The sequence below is a fragment of the Trachymyrmex cornetzi genome, unplaced genomic scaffold (assembly GCF_001594075.2).
Source record: "Trachymyrmex cornetzi isolate Tcor2-1 unplaced genomic scaffold, Tcor1.1 scaffold34, whole genome shotgun sequence".
NCBI classification, from domain to species: domain Eukaryota; kingdom Metazoa; phylum Arthropoda; class Insecta; order Hymenoptera; family Formicidae; genus Trachymyrmex; species Trachymyrmex cornetzi.
In genome coordinates, this window is record NW_017298108.1 from 221,108 (window position 1) to 244,599 (window position 23,492).

The 23,492-nt window shown below is 34.8% G+C and overlaps 1 protein-coding gene across 4 annotated transcripts in view; it reads left to right on the forward strand.

Annotated features, from left to right (window-relative positions):
* The window catches only part of LOC108763151 (ras-related and estrogen-regulated growth inhibitor), a 47,108-nt gene extending 39,563 nt beyond the window's left edge, over positions 1-7,545 (forward strand). For 3 of the 4 annotated variants that reach the window (XM_018510521.1, XM_018510520.1, XM_018510523.1), the window contains one exon: positions 6,478-7,213. In XM_018510521.1, the coding sequence (XP_018366023.1) occupies positions 6,478-6,736 (259 nt within the window). In that variant the 3' untranslated portion in view covers positions 6,737-7,213. Of the gene's footprint in view, positions 1-6,477 lie in introns of all 4 variants that reach the window. The other variant, XR_001940205.1, reaches the window with a different exon arrangement.
* Positions 7,546-23,492: the final 15,947 nt, after the last annotated feature.

Below are 23,492 nucleotides of genomic sequence, written 5' to 3' on the forward strand. Positions count from 1 at the left end.
AAACGAAATAAATGTTACTACATTCAACTACATACGAAGATCTTTTAGAAAAAAAAAAAAAAATATATATTTGTGCAAGTCGGGTGCCAAGTTCACAAAGCCCTTTTCACGAACAATTTATCGATCTATGATCTCCAAGGACCCAAGGCTCGAAAAATATATCGTTACAAAGATACAAGTATATAAAGTTAGAACAATTTTATGAATCTTATTTTAGAAGTGATATCTCCGATATTCCAAAATACTAGATATTATGTAGATGAAAAAAGGGATGAAAAAAATAGATAAAATACAAGTATATAAAGTTAGAACAATTTTATGAATCTTATTTTAGAAGTGATATCTCCGATATTCCAAAATACTAGATATTATGTAGATGAAAAAAGGGATGAAAAAAATAGATAAAAATATTAATTACAATATACAATAGGATTTGAGGGACTTTCAACATTTTAACCTTTTAACCTCGGAGTCATCTTTAACAACGAAGATGACGAAGCAGAGGTCGAGCGAGTTTTACTACAAGATCTACACGGTATAATCGAGGTAAATAAAGTGTCGTGCATTCGCTGGGAATTTCGCGGAGAGTTAACAAAGGGAAAGACGATGGAGTGTCTCGATAGCCACGGGCAAATACCAAAAATGTCACACAAATAAAATGTCACAGACGATGTTGCAAGCGAGCGATTGGTCGTCGATTTGCGACGCGATTGCGGCACTAGCGGGAAAAGAGCAATAAGATTTACGTAACTGGCATTTTGATGGCATGTAAGAGATACACGCTCTTCGTAACTGTCACGATTATCGTCGAGAAATTTAATTAAACCGGAATTATTCGAAAGATCCATCGATCCCCGGGTCATAAATTACAACGTGCTTCTCCTTGCGTGTCGCATGCAGGGAAACTGATCAAGTTTAAATTAATCTTATCGGGTGTGACGCTACTTTACATGTGAGACCATGAAATAAGATAAAGCGCCTTAAGAGACATATATGTTATTTATTACAAAATCTTAAGTTTTTCGAAGTTTTATGAGAGTTTAAAATAATAATGATTTAATTTTATGTGTGAAGAATAAATAATTTATTATAAGATTGTGTAAAATTTCATAATCGTAAAGAGTTCCAAGAATCTTGAAAAACTTAAAGTTTTAAGTTATCGAAATTTTAGTTTTGATATTACAATAATTTATAAAGTGTAAAATGTTTAATTTTTTTTTAAATAAAAACTTGTTGAAGAAGAATAAGCAATTTTTGTAAGAACTCATGTTATTTTAGATAATTGTAAAATTAAATTTCCAAACTTTTAAACGGAGAAAACGCGCGAAAATCGAACTCGGGGAAGATCCGATGGATCCGATATACGTACGTGAGACGAGGGAACCACGGCGTCGCGTCGTAGCTTCTAACCGGTAGCTACGTTCGTCGTCTTAATGGAGTTCATAAAGATTAGAGTGAAGTTTGCTGCAGGGCTGGTGAGTCCACTCTCCACTCTGAGAACGAGTTTTCGCCGCTTTAGACGCATCCGGAGAGCCTGTCGCGTCGTTCAGTCGCGAATATTACGCATCGATAACGCTTATCTCGAAATATCGCGACCGACAATCCGCAGCGAGGTGCGACAGACTGGTTCAGGAAGTGCCACTTCCGTTTTGATTAAACCTCACTTGAAGTTTCTCAGATTCTGATTTTCTATCTTTCTAATATTTTGATTTTTTAATTCTTTGAAAAATACTTTCGTATTTTCAAGTATTTTTTTATATTTAAACTTTCTTTCTCCTAAGCTTGTTGTTAGAAATCTCAAATTCAATTTGAAGAATTTCTGTTACTAAAATCTCTCAAAACTTTTCGATTTACAACTGTACTTGAAATACAGCTTCTTTTCTTCTCCACAAATCTTCGCCATCCTTTCACATATCTGTACCATTTTTATGGTATATTATCCGATTAAGTGTATTGACGTGTTTCTTGTCTCAGAATACTCATCGTAAATACTTCGTCCGTCTACTGCGAATTGAGAAAGAGCGCGGGAACGACAGAAACCAACACCCGTTGCTCGTAAACAACGGTATAGGGGGATCGTCTCGTGTACTTATATAAAATATAAAAGGGAACAGGGAGATATTAACGGCCGCGAGCGTGGTACGTCGGCTTGTGCACGATCGCGTCTAATCGCTCGGCCGCTCGGCCGCTCGACGGCCTCCCACGTGCCCTTTCCTCGACGCGCGCCCTGTGAGGATTATGTGTTCTTACGAATTTAATTGTCTTCATAAATATCGGAGTTCCTCTACCCCACACGCAGAGCTGCGCTCTCCTACCTTCCAAGCATCTTAAGAACCTGGATCTTTTGGTCTGCACTTTTTGTGTTAATTAAAATGCATAAAGTATTTCTGCGGCCGTTGATCGTCGAATTATTTGAAAGTCGATTTGAAAAGCCACTAATGTAATCTAATATTTTAAACCTTTTTAAGTAGTAATAAGATATTATTACTAAATTTATCAAATTCTTGTATATATATCTTAAACATATAAAATTATTGAAAAATTTTTTAGCTTCAAGAATCTTGAAAAGTTTAAAGTTGTAGGTTATTAAAGTTTTCATTTATTTTAAATGAATTTATGGGAGTATGAAATGCTTAACTTTTAAAATTATTTTAAAGGAAAATAAAGTTTTTTTTTTTTACATTAAGTAATAAATTAAATAATTCTGTGAATATATTCTTAAATTTTTGTTTGCTTTAAGGCTTTTTTATTCAGTATGGTGTGTACTATCTATTATATAAATATACTGAATGGTTTTCTTTATCACACTGCATGTAATCTATAGCTGTACAAAAATATATAAGACAGCTCCGACAAAGCTTTTATGAATTCTAACATCATAAATATCTTGTGGCGCCTGGCGTCTCTGTTCTGGTGAAATTCCAGTGACTCCACTTCCTCTCATAAATGTATGGTCTTTACGGTCGCCGTTCAATCACCTCTCTCCACGCGTCTGGTGTTTGCCAAACTCATAGCATCTGTCGTCGGTCCGGCGTATTCTGCCGTTTTGCAAGGATTTAATTCCAGCCTTGGACGATTCCACTGACTTGGAGAATGTCCGCCAGTAGTATAAATCTGCGAATGTCTGAAGCATCCGGTCTGCATTTCCGCCGCTCCCGATCGATGTTTCAACACATGATTCGAGTGTTCCGCGACATAAACCATTCCTTGTGAATCATACGAAATGATGATCCTCTCAACCGACACACAAGCGTATTTCGGGTCTCCAATTATAAAGAGAGTTATAAAGCAGAGAAGCCATAAATCCCAAAGTTTTACGATTTCGAAGTTATAAAGTCAAAAGAAGTTTAAAATTTTCTTATTTTTAAGAATTAAAATCCCAAAGCTGTTACGAGATAAAAATTTGCAGATCCTTACGTAGTAAACCTTATGTTTCACATTTCGGTTTTAGAATTTTTGGTTTTTAATATAATAGTAGTAACATTTTTTAATCCAAATCTATTATGCTTAAATATACAATAAGTTTGAAGAAGTTTAGAGAAGTTGAGATTTAACCCTAATCGGTATACGCAGGTTCAGTGGACTCTGAAATTTTCTTCAACTATATTGTGAAAAATTGTTTATAATAAATATTTTTTTACCTTACATAATTTTAAGTTATGTAAGCTTAATTCTCGGATTTTGATTTTTAAAATAAAAAAATTGTTCAGTTAACTTTAATAGCAAATTCAATTAGACGCATTCAGTGCGTACTGATGCACATTAAAGCCGTCGTACACAAAATAACGTAAAGATATGTTTATAAATAAACATAGAAATTGATTAAATCGTGAAATACCCAATACATTTTGAATAACAATAATCAAAATTTAATTGAATTAAAGACTCCTTATGTTAAACATAAAATAATTAATCAAGTACAATATTAATGGCTATACAGAGTCAAACGCTGTTTTCGGTGCGTAAATTATGTACAAATATATCTTTGATACAGAAAATTCGAAAAAAAAACAGCGTTTGATTCTGTATAGCCATTAATATTGTACTTGATTAATTATTGTAATTTTATTTAATTCGAAATATTCGCATTTCATTTTTATACTCAAATTGAATCAGTGTACAACGGTTTAATATGCATCAGTGCGCATGCTAGTGCTTCCAATCGAATTCGCCATAAGTAAAGATGGTTTATGGACTCTTCACCTTCTACCGTTTCATCGTTCGACATTTTATCGTCGACACTTGTTCGTAAGACATTTTACCGTCTAATACATTTCTTCGCTCACGACACTTTACCTTCTAGTATTTATCCTTCAAAACATTCTTTTTGTTTACATTCTTTTGCATGCAGTACGGCCACTTGTTCGTCCGTGGCACCTCTTCGTCCACGTCGCTATTTGTGACGTCATAAATATAAATTCCAATTTAGTTTTTGTTAACACTCTTCTAGTATACAATGCTAAACGATTAACGTTTCATTAAAAACCTTTTTTCTTTTGTAAAAATAAAATGCCACTTGATTTTGTGAAAAGTACAAAGAATATTAGTTTAAGATGCAAAATGACTTTTCTTAAGATTTGTTGAAACTTTTACTATTTGAAGATAATGATATTCTCTATACATACGTATCATTTTAGGAGGGCAAATATTAATTATAAAACTTTAGAAAGCTGCTTTACTACTTCATTAACCCTTACCGTACTAATATGGGTAACTAGTGACCGAGCGATTCCCGTTCGTGCAAGTTTCTTTGAGTCTTTCCGTAATTATACTACATTTCATTATTTTCCAAAATAAAGAGTCAATATTTATTCTAGAATATTTATTCTAGAATATTTATTCTAGAAAGTTGAAAGTATGTTGGTGAATTTTTAGAGATTTTTTGAATTATTTTGAAGAGGTGAAAAAACGAAGAAATTTGAAGTGACCCTTGATGGTATGGATGAGGCACCAAATTGTAGATGGTACGGTAAGGGTTAATATCCACTTTTTTTTTCTTTCCTTCAATCCCCTGTATGGATTTCCGACCCCATGTAAGGGGTCACTGTATCATGCGTATCAGTAAGCTTCTAAGCCTCTTCGGGAACAGAGGCTCGCTTATGTTTTTGGATTTAATAGTAGTGAAATTCTGCTCTCAGAGTTTGTAAACACTCAAGGGGACGACCTACTAGTTTAACGCCGAATCCGAACGGCGAAACGCGAAAAATTGCATGTATGGGATGCAGGTGGGATCGAACCCGAATCCATAGATCGCGAGTCTATCGCACTGATTGTGAGCAGTGAGCCACTTGGGAGCCCTTAAAACCGTAATCACTACAGGCTCCAGACTAAAAGTCGATCGAATAGAGTGATTTCTATTCTCGAGTCGGCAGTCAGAGTCGGCTGTTGCCTTGCTGTGATTGGTAGAATGATAGTCGGGAGTCCGAGTCAATAGTCGAGTCAGAGTCGGGAGTCTGTAGTGTGATTACGGTTTAAGGCCGTATCAGACTACCGACTTTACAGGCTGACTGACTGCTGATCCTCAGCAGACCAATCATAGCGAGGCGCTAATTGGCTCGGCCAACTTGCGTTTAGATTCGAGTCTGTTTTTCGAGTCAGCGTCTCGTCAGCGACTCAGAATTATAACCAATAGAAATACAAGATTAATCACGTGATAGTTTGGCGGTTGTCTTGTGTATAAGAAAAAGTAGTTTGTAAAACAGCCTAATGCAGAAACAGAAAACAGATCAAAAGTCACAGTGATAAGATACAGTTATATGAATAAATATATCATTATTTGTTATATTTACGTTCATAACCTAACAACACATTTGCATTGCATGTTAAGTTTGTGAATCTATCAGCCGGATTACCTAAAATTCAGTCACGTCTCAATTTTCAGATATCGTATTATATCCGACACAATTCTGAGATCCACTCGCGTTTTAATAAATTTTACTCTTTTATACAATCCATATATTAATCTATAGTCTATACAAACATATTGAGTCAATCGATAGCAATAGTCATCAAGTGTGATCGATCAATTAGAATCGGCAGTCGGGTCGGCCTGCAGAATCGGTAGTCTGATACGGTCTTAATATCCACTTTGCTTATCAACTCATTCTCAAATACTAGCCCACAGTGGGGAAAATTAAAAATTACTATTCAAAAATTGCTGCACATTGCAACTTTTTAAGTAATTGTTTTCCCCATCGAACAATGCCCTTACGCTGGCGCCTCTATGCGATACAACCATCTTAAAGTCCAATAAACTCGCGAAAACTAGTCAAGCAAAGATTTAAAGAAAAGATTCGAAACGCTAAGAAAAAAAGCTATTTTGGAATCTTCTACTAATATTTTCAAGTAACTCAGAATGTTTGCAAGTATGTTCTTGGCGTTTCTTTTCATTTAAATCATTTAAATCTCAGGCATCTTAAGGGCGCGCACTCGTCAAAGAGGTCGTTAAAGAGGGATCAATAAACGTTTTTGTTGCAGAGAAGTGTGCGTGGACGAAGGCCAACAGCTGTCACTGGCGCACGGATGTCAGTTTTACGAGGTGAGCGCCGCGGAGAGTCCCGCGGGAGCGGCGTTAGCCTTTCAGGCGCTCCTGCGGGAGGCGAGATCGGTCCAACTTCTGCGAGCGTTGCCGATCCGCAGAAAACTGGGCGTACACTCAGTCTCGAGAGTCCTCGGGACAATCTTCGGCAAGAACACCACCAAGGATCGTAAAAAGAGGCCATCGTTGAGTATATGACGCCTTCTATGCGCCCTCCTCCTCGGAGGACGAGATGAGCCAGGCAAGAGAACTGACATCGTCGTCCTCAGCAGTAATGTTTACTCCAATCGCTGACGAGGTCCTCGATAAGGACGTGAAGAATCTCCTTTGTGCCTTCCTGAAGAAAGACGATCATCACTAGGATTCGAAGACTTAGAAGTTCTCGGTCTTAGAAGCGTCTTTTTGACAAGAGCGATCCTTTTCTTCAGGCGAAGAAATATGCATTTTCTAATGGCAATCAAACTCCCGAAGTTCTGAAGCATATTCGGGAAACTAAAACTCCGAGGACGTAAGACTGATTTTCTGGCTTTGAAGATATGCAGGATCCAAGGTACGGTACACTCTGGAAGTCTGACGTGCAGAGTATCTAAGGCTTTTTTTAACATCCGGTAGCTGAAAGATCCAGACTCCGAGAAGTTCCAGTCATGGAGGGCGGCAACATTTATCTAAAAAAAAAAAACTGTTTCGTGTCCTGAAGAAGGATGTTTACGTGGTGTTCGCGTGTGATCCTGCTTTTGATGGCGGGAAAGAAGTGAGTAGACTCAGAGATTGTTTGTGATATGCAAAGGTACTTTTTTAAATATTGCAATATTTCACAGTGATTACAAGTGACTGGCAAGTTGTTCCTGAACGACGTAGTTTTTAGAATGATCAAGAATGATCTTATGATTGCGAATCGCCCCGCAATTGATTCCGCGAGTGCAAATTTTACAATTTGGGATACATAAAATACTTATACATCTCTTTGGTGTTTAAGTTATTACATTATTAACCCTAAACAGTACATATGAAACGTAATGAATTTCATAAACGTTTCTCATATTATTTTTTATGATATTTATAAATCTTCTAAACTCTTTTCGAAAGATTCCTACACGATTTTTGAACTCACAGTTTTCACACTTCTATATCTTTCCCAGCTATTTTTTTTTTGTTTGATTTTATTATATGAATTAAATATTGTGTTTTACGGGAATAAGATACTGTTTAGGGTTTATTTTTTTTTTCTTCTAATCTTCCGAATGAAACCCGTGAGTCTTTCAAATTTCCACCAAGTGGAAGAGATCGCAATTCGATTCGATTTTCTGCCTATCGCCTTATTTGTATCTGGAAGATGTTTGCAAGCGCTCTTATTGAGAACGACTTCAATACCTTCGCCATCAGGCGTGATTGATTCGATGACTTTAATGTTCCTAAAGAAAGTAGCCTAAGTGTAAATAGCGCACGCGTTCACTTATACTCTGCGGAGAGTCTCAGAAATTTAAGTAATCGTTAAGATTTGCATACGAAAGAGGAGAAATAATGAGTGCGGAGGTTAAAATATTTACAATTAAAGATCATTATTTGATTTATTTGTTTGATCTGATGTTCAAGAATATTATGATCGTAAAAAAAAAAGAATGGAACGATATAAATTTGAATCTCAATTAAAGAGAAATTTTGTTATTTTATTGCAATTTACATTTTTGTTTTTTTTTTTTTTTCGTAGATCAGAATGAACGATAAGGGACGGCTATTAATGGCATAGTGGGAGTATTATAATAAGGTGTGTTCATTTCTCGAACGCATTTTCATCACGTTCTGCGCAGTATCTGAACGTGACTCAATTCGCTATCTTTTACTCACACATACATAGCAACGCGACTGTCGGTAACCTGTCAATGTAAGCGAAAAGTTTTCTTAAAAAAAATTTTCCGTTTTTCCGTTATACATACTCGACACTCCGGACACATGGAAGGAGAGTAAATAGTCTTATTTTAACTATTTAACGATTTGCTGTGAATATTAATATATTATCCAAAATTTCAAGATGAGATTTAGCGATCGAATAAATAACACTACAATTCTGGTAACCTGCGAGTGACTCTATACCGAATGTTCGCGAAATCTAATATAGTTGTAAGATGATTGCTGATGAAGATTCCAAAGAGAATCGAAACGTTCAAGAATTCAAATAAAGTTGATTTCAACACATCACATGGATTGACAAATTTATTTTATTGAGAATTTATTACGCACCTCCACTCGCGTCGACCTTATTAACCCGATTGTAGGTTATATTTGTGATTAAAAAAAAAGATTAGAATTAATTAAATTAACGATTTCATAACTTGTACATCTTTTAAAAAACCGACGCATTGCTGTACTACACTGTTGAGTGGAACAGATTAAATAAATCAGGAATAATAAAAGAGGAAATAATGTAGTTATTCATGCAGTCGTTGCATGTCGATTTAAAAAATCGAAATTAAACGACAAGTTTTATTACTGTATACACTAAATAAATTCCTAAACTTATCCTAAAATGAGCATTTTAGCATTTTGTATTTCTTTATTTGAAAATCTCTTCCGTTAGAAATTATTCAAAATGGCGAATTGAGTCACGCTCTGTCATTGGCCAGCAAAAACGCGCACGTGCACACTTTATTACTTCCACCATGATTAAAATAGCTTTATAAAATATGAACGATCGTTTGTGAATGATTGCCGTGCTGCATTCGTTAGTATAAATGATAGGTTGATTATCGTCTACTCTATCGTAAAAAATGTTGATTGTTTGCCTTTTTTGCTAAGCTCCTCAATCGCGCGCGATGTTTTGTAAATCATTTTTTTTTTACAACAAGCATAGAGATTATGATCGACTTTTGAGGTTTGTAGTTCACAAACACTTCGAGAGTGCCTTCCGGACGATGTAAAGTCCATTATACTTTTTCGCCAACCGCTGACTTTTTGATGCGAGTGTTAATGAAGAAAAAAAAAAGCGACTCTATTTACATTATGTTTAAGAAAATGGAGTTAACGAGCGGTATATTGCACGATCCCTTTTTAGCAGAAAAAAAAACCGTAAAATACGGGCGTTTAAAGCTACAATATGCTCTTTGCTTCCTGTTTCTTGCTTTTTATCACTTTTAACTTCTTGTCTTTTTGTTTTTTATTCTGTTTCTTCGTTTTTCTGTCGTCTAATATAAAAATTGACCAACTTCGAAAGAGACAAGAAATACGATTAATAAAGTTGCAAAGAGGGAAAAAGGCAAGAGGTATGAAACAAGAAACCAAAAAGCAAAGAGCATATTATATTATACCATTCGATGAAACTAGGTCTCTCTTTTTCACGATACATTCCATTTGAAATTAGCGTCCCTCTGAAATGTACGTATGTGTATGTGTGTGAGTGAGAGAGTGCATAATTCGATTCCAGGCAGATGTCGATCGCTGTATTCGAAGTGCTAGTCACTTGTTATCGAGAGAGGATAATAATAAAGAAGCGTCTTTTGTTAAATCTCGTCAAATTTAATTTTACCGTCCTATCGCCTGTTTCCCATCCACGCCGTGAATCATCGACGGCCATTCTGGGTAAGTTATTTTCGAGATTATTGTATATTTACAAATTTTTATACTTTTAATTATGCAATTATATGAGGAATATTGTTTTTTATGTAAATAATATATCGAAATAGTTCTGATTTTTTTTTCAAATCCCAGTGTTCCCATATATTTGAAATTTATGAATGCTAGCTAGAATTGAAATTAACTTGTTACTATATTTTTGTGAATCAATTACAAGGCCTGAGTGGCGTCACGAGTATAGATTTCACGAAAAGTCGGCCGGGCAATCCCACAAGTGAATTTAGCGAATTTCGTTAAGCAAATCCGCTGTCGGCTGAATAACTAGCGATTCGGGCCAAGGTTTTGGGTGCAGCACGTGTTTGCTCGTCTCTGTCAGGTCGCGATGCAGAAATAAAATACGGCTCCCCCCAAGGCCCCCGATGTATGCATTCCCTTGCAATGACGGCACGGTCACTCGCGCGTCGACAGAAAAATGCAAAAAGAGAGGATAGTGATGCAGGAACGATGGCTCAACGGAAATAAGGGATCGAATATCTCGTGAGAAATGAGTTTTAAATTTTTGTTGATGAGAGTAATTCGTAGAGAGAGATTTTAATGATGGCAGTATATTACAAGCTAAGTCATTAAAGAATTGTAATATATAATTTTAATAATAAAAGATAAAATATGTACTAATTTACTCGAAAATTTAATTTTCTAGGAATATTTAAAAAATTTCATAAAAGAGTATTTTTATTGTTATGACATTTTATGAATGTGTTGTGAAAGATATGAAAAAGAGTAAAGTAAATTTTGATAGCTTATACATTTTCGAAAATATAAAAACAGGAGAAATATAAAGACACAACAGATTTGACGTCAAGTAACTTCAAAATGACATCTGATGTGACGTCAAAACTGACAAGTAGTCAGTTTGTTTATTGGGGTTTGCTTAATTTTGCTTATTGTATCAATCCAATATTCGAATTAGAAGTCTACACCGTTCATGTATCGTAGATAAGAGAACCATGCTTTTTTTGCATACGTCGGCGTGAAGCGACATTACGAGGTGATAAGCGGGTACAAGAGTTCAAAACCTGGTCGGGTTTAAAATTTCCGAGTCGAGTCATCTAAGTCTAAGCGTTAGAGAATTCCCCGTAGGCTGCGCACTTCTCATATTACCTTGCGTCCTTTACATCCGTTCCCTTCCTCGAAGACAAATGATCCGGCTGTGCAGGTAAAACGATGCCCTGATGTTGTCGATTTATCGCCACGAGTGTCGCGACGCGTGGGGACCATGTCGCTCGAGGACTATATTCGTTCGCCCCGAGCCCGGATAATTTCAATTTGTGTATTTCACCCGGGAAATCGAAGCCTCAGGCCGTAGTCTGGAAATTCTCTCCTGGCACATCACTAAACTGATCTTACCTACGCTTAAGAAGCTAAGTGAGACGTTGCAGTTTTCCTATTGCATTAATCTTAGAAGTCTCTTGTTCACTAAAAGAATGAAATAAATATAAAATAATATTAAAATAAAGCCGGGCTTTATTTATTAAAATAAGAGCTAATAACACGGTAATTGTGTTTGTGTATATTATTAATTATATTAATTCTTATTTATTCTTAATATATAGCGTTTCGGCTGCTTTTTTCAGCCTTCTTCAAGATAATGAAACAAATATAAAAAAATATATAAAAATTACAAATTGAGTTCTATTTTTACAAATGTAGGCGAATTTCAATAAACCTTGAATAATTAGATTTGTATGATGATCACGATATGCACAAATTAATTTACTGAAAATTTAGAACAATTTTATGATCATTTGACATTATAAAAACAAAAACGTTTATGTTAAAGTAAATATAAAATTTAGGTTATTTGAATGATTAAATTTTTTATTATAGAATTACAAAAACATATGTATGAAAATATATCTTCAGATTTATAATATTCTTTTTTCGATATCGCTATATGAAATATTTACATCATATTATACATAATTAAATGAAATACATCATATAATGATGCACATTTACAATTGTCATGTGATGCTATAGAAAGCTTAAATAATTTTTAAATTTTTCTTTATTTCATGCCGCATAAAGTACGATAAATATACTGTAAAATTTGGGTAAACAAATGTTGATCTTGATGCACTGAATCTTGTTAAAAGAATTTGTAATCCTGATGTGATGTCAGAAAGCATAAATGATTTGTAAACTTTTATTTATTTCATGCCGCATAAAGTAAGATAAATATACTGTAAAATTTGGGTAAACAAATGTCGATTTTGATGTACCGAATTTTGTTGAAAGGATTCGTAATCCTGACGTGATGTCGTAGTAAGCATAAATGATTTGTAAATTTTTCCTTATTTTACGCCGCATGAAGTAAGATAACTATAATTTTTACCAACATCAGAAAATACGGTACTAAAAAATTCTGAAAAAAATCTAAAAAAATTCTCACAATTCTATAAGAAGAAAATAAACAATTTTTGTCTCTTTCTATTTTTTCGTAAAGTTAATAGTACTTGAGTAAAAAATTATTGAAAACCAACATTCGGTGATTTTTAATAATTAATATCTTGTTAACTATTGCAAAAATTGTAAAATAGTAGAGGACTTTTCGTCTCACAATCAGTTTAGTCCGCTCTATCTGCTTACGCGTGTTGTCAGGAGTTATCAGACACCCAATATATACATACATGTATATTACATACATATATGATCGGTACGAATGTCAAAATAAAATTCAATATATGCCAAATTTAAAAGTGTTCAGACAAGCGTGCGATTAGCTCAACGTTAGCGTAGGTAGGCTATCACCTCAAAGATCTTAGATTCAAATCCCGTCGATACTCCATGCGTTTTCAAGAATATTTATAATTGCGTTAATTATAAGAATCTGGTATATACATAAAAATAACTAATAAACTTCATTAATAAATATTTATTCTGAAAATAAAAAAACAAATTAAATTATAATTAAATTTTTTTTTCGTTAAAATATTCCCAGTAGACAAATGTACATATACTTTACAGCAACTACACGTTATCTTAGAATCATCCAATGCTTCATAGATGAGCCGATTGTGATTCGAAATATTGCAGCAACATTTAGTAAATCAGTAAACGAAATATCATGATGCAAATATGATGTAAATATGAGACACTAAGAATCAGATTTTTGTTTCTCATATTTACATCATGTTTGCGTCATGGTATTTCGTTTTCTGATCTACTAAATACGACTACAATATTTGGAATCACAATCGGCTCATCTATGAAGCATTTGATGATCGAATAAAACGTAAAGTTGCAGTAAAATTGATGTACATCTGTCTATCTCTGGGCGGCTTTATTATTTTCTAATATTGAGAGCTCTATAAAATAAATTTATTTTTGAAATAAATATATTACTGTGAAAATAAAGAAAGTGATTAAAAACCAAATATTTTATCAAGAATTATTAAAAAATAAAAAAAATTTTAGAATCTTATCGTTTACACAAGAAATATACATATATTAATGTAAAAAATAGAAACGATCCAATAATAACTGCTTAGTACTTTTAATATTAAATTCTTATTGTTCTTTATATTTTAGAATAACAGTAATGATGAAAATTTATACAACATTACGTGAGACATATTTTTCTCCAAAGTTTGATAAAAAAAAAGGTTAATCCAGATATTATACACAATATATACGTAGCACTTTTGTAGTTCGAAACTTTTGCAAGCTTTAATCTTGCTTGTTGATTATATATTTTCTTTGCGATCTTTGTGTCTTCCTCCTCTTCCAATAATTATTACAAATTAATTTTAATAGGTATAATTAATCGAAACTTTCACCGATTGCGATCTTGCATTAATCTCATAGGTTATTTACAGAGTTCTTAATGTCACAAATAGAGTATTCGAAATTCTCTACATCTTGAATGTGAATTTTTAAACAATTTTTGCTAAAAAGATACTGCTGATATCAATTAGCTGTAGATATAGGAGCGCGTTAAGAAAGTACCAAATTAATTCGATTAGAACTCCGTCGCGCGCGCGCACCGTGTTAACTGAGTGGGTGGTGTTATTACCCGCTAACGAGCAATTTAATCCGGCGCACGGCACGCGATATCACCGATAACTATATCCCGGGCTTATCTCGAGCCGCGCACCGCAGGGAACTGCTTGCCGGTAGCGCAATTCGCGTTCACATGAAAAATCGACGGGTCGTGCGCGAATATTAATCAGCCTGCCTCGCTTTCGTCCCAGTTCGCCCGGTTTAATTAATAGCGCCATTGGCGACAATTAGAAATTCAGATTCATTCGAACATACGCTCGCTCGCACGCCGCGCCGCGCGCCCGCGGGGCCAACAATGACCACTTGCCGCGACTTTCGACAGGGAGCGATAACAGGGAGCTGGCTCTCAGATCGAGGGACACATTGGAAAGAGGGACAGCCAAAGGCGGAAGAGAGGGATTGACGGAAAAGAGAAACAGGAGAGAGAATCGCGGCGATTCGCTGTCGGCAAAAGGCGAAAGCGACGGTTTCCACCGGTGTTATCCGACTCGCGACGGTGAAAACGATGCTTAGTCGTTACGCTGCGCTCCAAGTCTATCTTTTTCTCCCCTGCTTGCTCGTGAGCCCCATCGGTCGTGTCGTCAAGAATAAATCCGTTCTGTGCATGCTGACGTGCATCCGACTCTTGTTTCGTCGGTGCCGGTGAATACCGGTGACGGGTGAACGTCGACAGATAAAGCTGCTTTCGCCGAAAGATATCGAGGTTAAAGTATGCGCATTGATCTCAAGTATGTTTCTATTCTCTGTGGAATATCTGAGAGATAATGATTATCAGATTATATGCGAATTATGTCTGTCCAATCCTAGATAGTAAAATGCTAGCAGTATGCCAGCAATTCGATCATTATTTTAGAGCAGATCACCTATCCACTGTGTCTTTAAACTTGGTTTCTGCCAAATATCTTCTAATGTCTTAAGAACGAAAAGAACAATTTTGTTGAAGTATCACAAAATTTATAACATAGATATAAGTCTGAAAATAATTTTGTCGGATCATTAAAATAATTATATCGAACTCTTAAGCTGGTTGTTGAAAATGTCAAAACTTTTTGAAATGCCATCATGCTTGAGCGTCCTACACAAATAATTTTAATGATTTAACGTAATTATTTTTAGATCTGTAGCTAGCTAAATTTTTAGATACCTCAGCAACATCGATACGGTAGTTCGATTTATCAGCCATATAATAACAGAAATGCAATAGGAATGAAGCATATCTTACCACCGTCATGTCATAATGCATAATGCATATCAGGGTTGTCACAGACCGATAAAACCGGGAAAAGTCAGAGAAATTACAATTGGTCATGGAAAACCGAGAAAAGTCAGGTGAAAATATAAAATAGACTGGAATTTTGAACTTTGTTCGCAATTCCCTTAAACTGCTCCTATTTCAAATAATTTTTATAATATTTTAAGTATTATATCTTACGTTTATGATCAAATACGTTCAAAACTCGTGCACTTTAAATGATTTTAAAAAATAATTAAAATTTATATTTTATTCAATAATTTTATTTGATCGTTTTTTTTTGTCATAACTGCATTCTTTTTCCAATATTAATTAATTTTTTTGGCTTGAATTTGTCCCCAAAATTTTATTATGCTACTAGGCTTTTTTGCGTTTTTAATAATATAAGTCAGCTTTCTTACAATCCTTTATTCTAAATGTTAAATTTTTTTTACATATTTTGTAATGTTAAAATTTTTACATCTTTTATATTGGTCTCATGGCAATTTCCCATTTTTATCTGGGAAACCTGGAAAATCTGGAAAAGTCAGGGAATTTTAAAATTCATTTTCTGTGGCAACCCTGATATATAAATCCTACTCGTTTTCTGATACGTTTCGATCGATGTCAGAAAAACATAGATTGTGTTTAATTACTGGAATTCTACTAAGGATACTTTCTATTTAATAACACAAGTTGACACAAATATTGTTAGTGTCTTTCTCAACATTCAATAGATAACAAAGCTAAAACGTCATTTGTGTTGACTTGTGTCACTAAATGGAAAGCACTGTAACGTAATATGCAACGCATAGTTTGCAAAACATGCTCTTGGCAAGTTTGGCTATCTGGGGTTATATCTGTCCCGGGTGATTGTGGAAATGTGTGTAACGCGAGAATTAGATGACCACCATTCAGCGGTAAATGTCGCTAGTCCCTTTTACGTAAGCCTTCGACTCCGCAATCTCTTACATAAGTCCATCTTTATAAAGAATATTTTCCTCACATTTACCAAGAGACACATTTTAGGGATAGGTATAATTTTTGGTAAAAAAATACAAAGTAGATTTTTTCTTCGCAAAAACATTGAATCATTTTTAGCCAAAGAGAAAAAGTTTGTAGAGACAAATTTTATTGAAGATAATTTGTGTAACATATTCAATAAAATCTACTTTGAGCGATCTATAATTTGTGTCAGGATTCAGGGTGATTTTAATCTTTCGGAACACATACACATAAAATATATATGTATATCGAAATATATGTATAGCATATAAAATTATGTGGAGAGTTTTATCTTGAAATTTAAATTATAAATCGAATTATATATCATCTCTAAAGTGAGTTTAAAATTGTAATAAAAATTGTAATAAAAATTTTGTTTAAAATTCTTTGTCACCAAAAAGAATCGCGTTCTTGCAAACCTCGAGATTTGAAGCGGCAGTTTTACGGAAGCTGCGCTCAAATGTGGCGAATTCTCGCGACTTTCGATCATCAAATGTCCCGTATCAGCGGGAAAATGGTATCTATATGTAGTCGACGCTACGCGTCGGCGATGCTTGCACTGCGCGTCGTGACTGCCAAGGTCGTAGGTCGTCTTGCGCTGCACCTTGCACCTCCGCCTTCGGAGGAAGGCAGGAAACCAGCCTGTCGCGGCAACGTGTCTGACCTCGGGCGAGAGTTTGAAATTTAATACGCGCGCACACCGGATTCTTCGCTCTAGCCTCGATCAGAGACCTACCTAGGCTAGCCCTTCAGTAGATTATCCCTCAAAAGGGATCCTAGAGATCACCGAGAGGTCACGAGGTTTGTACTCTTCGGCCTCACAAAGAGTTAACTCGCGCGTTAAGATGCGCTCGTTGGATGCATCGAGTTGCATGGCGTGTGTCATAAAGTTACTTTGGAGTATTTTGTTTTATACACGTAATAATAATATGCTGAAGGATGATTAATATTAAACGGCGGAAACTGACAGTAACACGACAATTATGCAATTTACTTATCTCCTTTATATCTTTATAACCGCGACGAAATCTATGTCGTTGATCTCTGTTTAAAATTGAAGATCTTAATTACTGCAACATTGTAACTAAAAGTAAAATATTTTTCTTTTTCTTGTACTTTAGAGGGGAAGTGTCGTGCTAGATTTGCGAAGTCAGCACGTCATATTTTCAGTTTTCATTTTTTAGTATAAAAAATTCGAAACTTTTTTTTATTTTGATAAAGAACTGTAAAATTATGAAGAATGCTACTAAAACTGTCACTATGTTTTTTTTATTTTAACAGAATATCGTGCTAACTTCACAGATCCCACTTTTGGATATACATTAATATGAAAGAAATAATAGTGGTTCCAGCATTATTCTCTCTCATAGTTCCTTATACTAGTTCCTAAAAAACCAAAATTGAAAAAATTGTAGCCGAGACTCTGTTTAAAAATAATTGTAGAGTATAGAAGCAGTATTAACGGGAATGAACTGGCTAATTCATATTTTGTAAAAAATGGAGTAAATGAACTATACAGTTAAAGTGATGCGAAAAATATCAATATCACATGTTCGTCTACGTTGTGGAGTTTAATTTTAGTTTATTTTCTCCGTTTTGACAAAAAATGATTTAGCCTGTTATTGTATTTTTACAAAATGTGAACAAGCCTTCCAATTATCAGTATTATAGTTTGCAAAACGTTGTAGATTTTTTCTGAAATATTCTTCATTGCTATTATGATATATAGTTTTTATTATTCTGTCATTTTTTCGACGATATTTTTTTCAGCAATATTAATATTTGCCACTAGGAGACATAATCTTCTCGATACATAGCTGGTGGCTGTCCACTACATAATATAAATAGATGTTTCGCGGCAAGTATCTTTTCGCCACGCACGAGACGCGATAACGACCCCCGAGAAATCCGAGATAAAAAAAAAGACAAATGCGCAACGCGAGCGAGCGGAGAATGCTTGCTAATAGAACGGCAGCGGTATGCTGAGAGTCGCTACGACGCGACGCGAGAGATAAATATTGCGCTAAATTAGCGGGCGGAAAAACGAGAGAGGTACGAATATTTCTAATTAACGTGAAGCGTTACCACGTCGCGTCGAAAAGGCTTATCGCGATAAATACGCGACAGGTATTCCTGGTCGTAATGTCGCAATGAATGCGCGTCGCTTAATCGCGCGCCGCCTTGAAATTTCTCGCCGTACGATGCGATCCCAGATAATTAACGTCACATCGTAAGTGTAACGCCTCTCCTGGCCTTTTGCCTTTATCTCTGCTGCTCGAGACGAATCATCCCGATTGGATTGATGCAATGATCTTTCCTTCTCAAGAGATGTAAGATTGAGAGATACGAAGATTCATCGCAGTTTATGTTTATGCGAAGTCTAATTGTCCAAGAATTTTCTGAATTTACATTTCATCGGTTGGCCAAGTTGGACTATCCCAACTTTTAAAGGCACAGTCAATATTTTAATTGTAAATTCTGGATAGATAAATTTAAATTTATAAAAAATAAGTAAAAAATACAATCCGACTTAAATGGTAGTAAAAACTCGTTATTAAAACTTTCACAAGTATGATATATATGTTATACGGGAAATATTAATTCGAGATTTATATACATATAACGGCTGGTCAATATGGATAATTGTTTGCTTTATTAAATTTATTAAAGCAGACATTATGCATATTGGTCGGACAAAACAGGTGTGCATTATGCATATTGGCTGGCCATTATGCATATTGGCCAAATTAATCAAATTTCCCCGTAACGTATATATATTTTCTCCATTCTTGAAAGTTGTCTTGTTAGTCATAATTAAACAAAAATTTTAAAATTTTAGATAAATAAAATATTAAAATTACAATTTTTGTTTAAAATTTAAAAGATGTAAATTGAACGGTTAAGATTAGAGAAAAAAAACTAACATATGACAGTTGAAAGATCTAAGAATTGAACAGCGCAATCCGAGTAGCTCATATCTCAAGGAGGCAGAGATGATCTTTTCAGATATTTAATTTCTTCTAAGGATCTACGCGTTTAAATTATCGCGGCGTTATTTCGAAATCCTAAACGTCGTGCCGACGCGACGCGACGCCCAGGAAGTGGCGTCCACGAGTTCCACGCGCACGGTGTAGATCATCGTATTACATTCGGTAATTGGTTGGCCTGTTTGTTTGAGGCTCGAAGATTACGTTTAACATCCTCAACGCTTCCCAGCCGAGAAGCTATATACTTTCACCTAAACTCCACCTCGCCGCTTATCCGCAAATTCGTTCGTTGAAGCTCGCCGTTTAATCGCGCGTGGCCGCGACTTTATCAGATGCCTGCTGAGAGAGCGGCCGATCCGCGAGATCAAACGGCAGGTCTGATTGTCGGGTAATTGGCCGCACTATTGTTTGTTCACGGTTGAGGGAGTAAGTCGAGATTCTTCATCGAAGATGATTGGCGTGCTTTCACCTAACTCTGCGCCTAACCGTATGCTCATTGTCTTAAACGTACTCTCGCGCTTATACGTTATATAGCCTTCCCGTCGCTCGATCTATATTTGTATGGGAACAACTCGGAGCGAGTTGCGCGTATCTCGAGAGAGTATCAGCAGGACTGAGAAGCGAGACATGTAATGCCGCAACGCGATGTAATTGCCGGGAGATATAATCATGGCTGTATAATCTCGGGACGTAAGGCTGTATATTCTAAGGATTAACAAACCGAGAATATGAAAATCCCCAACATTGTAATGATTTAAAGATACGACGCAAGAGTATCAGTAATGTTTCCGTTCTAAAATGAAATCGAGGATACTTTAAAGAATTAATGCATGGAAAGGACAGTTTTGCTCAAGTATCTAAAAATTAGCTAGATACAGATCTGAAAATAATTTAATTGGACCATCAAAATAATTATGTAGGACGCTCAAACTGGTTGCTAGAAAGTAAAAACTGTTTGCAGCATTGCTCATGTATGTTTGAGAGTCCTACGTAATTATTTGGATGGTCCAACCAAATTACTTTCAGATTTATATCTAGTTAAATTTTTACGTCAACAAAGATCATTTCGTGTACTTATTTGTCGGTGTTGGCATTCTTTGTATAGAAACACTCTTTGTTGCATCCTTGATGCGAATCCGGAGCAAATTGGCTTGAGTGAAGAGTGAAGATACAGGTCTTTTTGATACGCGAATCCCGTTTTCAGGAAACGGATGATTATCGTGTGATTGTGTGCTTCTGGATCAATGATAATTAAAAATAATTATCTTGCCGCCGGGACTTTCTACAACGAACAATGGATGTCGATAAATATAGTGACCACGGTCGAATGACGGTTTAGCATCGTTTTTAATCGGGACAAATAAGCGCCGAGATTACGGTTCTCTAGATTAGTGTCGACAACTGATTTCCACGTTAACTTCGGTTTTCTTTTTGAAAACCGAAATTGTTACGTAAATGCATACTCTCTTACTGTACCCTTATCCGAATTAATTATCGCCGTTGAAGTAACTGTTTCAATCCATTTCAGCTTTATGTTACGATGTACAATTAATTTTATTAGTAATATATATATATATAATTTAAATTTAAAAAAAAAGGTTTTAAAGCTCGAAATCTCTATTTCCGAATAGTAAGTTAAAAAAAGAAATTTTTTTCTCACTGTGTGGATCTGTCACGTGCTAAAAAAAATTTGCGAAAATTTTTTACTACCTACATCGTAAAAGTTTAGAGTTTTCCTTACAAAATTATTTTCTTTTTAATGTTTCTATGATTTTTTTTCTTTATAATATTCGCGAGTTAAATAAAAAGGAACATTCTCTGACTTTGATTGATCATAACTCCATTAAAAATCATCTTACTGTAATTAAAAAACAGATTCTTAAAGCTGAAACGTTGCTCTATTGAGTGGTATATCGTGCTAATTTTTTAAATCTAAAATATATAGAAATTTGAGTTAAAAATGTGATATTACTGTCCCCCCTTATAACCATTGCGCAATGGAAAAAAGGACGGTACGATGATTTTTAACGGAGTTATGAGCAATCTTCACAACAAATATATTCTGCATATAATTTTGAGCTAACAAAATTCCGCAGAACTTTTTCTCCAACCTAATATATAAACTTTTTTAATTTTTTGCGTTTAAAAAAAGACTTGATTTATAAAAAAAAATTTATATTAATTTTTTATTTTAAAGATTTATGAAAATAATTGTTCTTGCTATTAATTTTGAACTTTTCTTTTTTCACAAAATTCCAAGATGACTTCTTTGTAATAATTTTAAATCGACGATATCTTTTTAGCTTGTAAACTAACTCTAAAATATCACGTCTTTCTCAATGTAAGTCGTAAAATAATTGCGCAGCGGACCGAGAACTTAGAAATTACCAATGGCGCCGGTTATCTCAACATATCAATTATCGCAAAGTAATTATAATGAAGGCCGTTTTATACGGGAAATAAACAGCGATCAGGTAATGACGTAACTGATTTAATCGCTTTCGAAGGAAAAAGGTGTTCAACCCAATTCTCTAATTCTTGCAATTGAATCAAAAAGGCGTATCGACGCGATGCTGCAGTGACGACTTTTTTTATGTTAGGAAGATCGTATTTTTGTTATGATAGGCGCTATTGACACAGCGTGAATGTCTAAAGTGTGAATTCCTCGTGAGCCTCAGAACCGGAGCGAAATAGGGCGAGGTGGATTGGTTATAATCGCGGCAAAATGCAAATCGCTCGTATGGCAAAACGGGAGAAGGCAAGGCGCGAAACCGCCGGCCGCTGCAATTAGGTGCGCGTTTATAGCCGACCGACGCGACGTATTTATTGTAAGCGAAATAATTTCGTATCGTTAGAGAGACCGGCACAGCACAATTTTCTCGCGTGTGACTGCCAGATTATTGCGTTTTATGTTTGACATCGTTTTCGTAGCTGCTCATTTGTTCGAAGCAAGAAATACTTATTTAGAGTGTGTGTGAATATGAGAGCTTAATTTTAAAAAATTAAAACCATTACATAATCTAACACAATGTACAAATAATAATATAAAATTCTAAGAATCTAATAATAAGAAAGTAGAAAAAACGAAAGAGAGAAATTATCAAATTAATATTTTCATAACTTAGTAATAATAACCAAATTTAATAGTTTACTTAAATATAAAAAAAATTTTAACAAATAATTTGTAAATTTCTCAGAGTATTTTATGTTTTTAAGAATTGTTAGAATAATTACTACTTCAAACTCACTTCAAACAATTTGTAATTTTCAGTAGATTATAGGATAGAACTTGATACATAATTTGTATATACATGTACTACATATTTTTATGTGTACACTTCACGTATTTTGATTTCTATTATTTTGATTTTTTCAATATTATTATTACGTGAAAAAAAATTACACTCTTAATTTGACATGAAATATAAATCTAAAATGGATTCAATATACATTTAAAAGTAGAAAAGAATTCTATATTTATATCGTAAATTGTTTGCACCTTTTCTTTGCTTTTCTCTTTCTTTAGAATTTAGTTTTATGGATCTTGGATATCGAAACGTTTATATATATATCAAAGCCGATTAATTATAAAATTTATGAGTTTAATAGGAGAGAGAGGGAGAGAGGGAGAGAGAGAGAGAGGGAGGGGGGGGAGAGAGAGAGAGAGAGAGAGAGAGAGAGAGAGGATCGATATAGGCGTCTATAATCCGAAAATATGATTCGCTTGTCGACAACTCGCGGGATTAAAGACGTTAATTAGAGCATTAGCAAAAAAGTCGTTCATTTAATTTTACCTTTTGCGTGACCTACTTTCCTAATCTTATAAATTTCCTACTTGCGCGGACATTTACAGCAAATCTCGACTTGGAAAAACGACCATAAGCGCCATACACAAAATACAAGTGAAACGTAATATCCAGATTTGTAAACACAAATGCGATTTATGAGACATATTAACCTTTACCGTACCATCTACAATTTGGTGCCTCGTCCATACCAACCAGGGTCACTAGAATCTCTTCGTTTTTTCACCTCTTCAAAATAATTTAAAAAATCTCTAAAAATTCACCAACATATTTCCAACTTTCTAGAATAAATATTG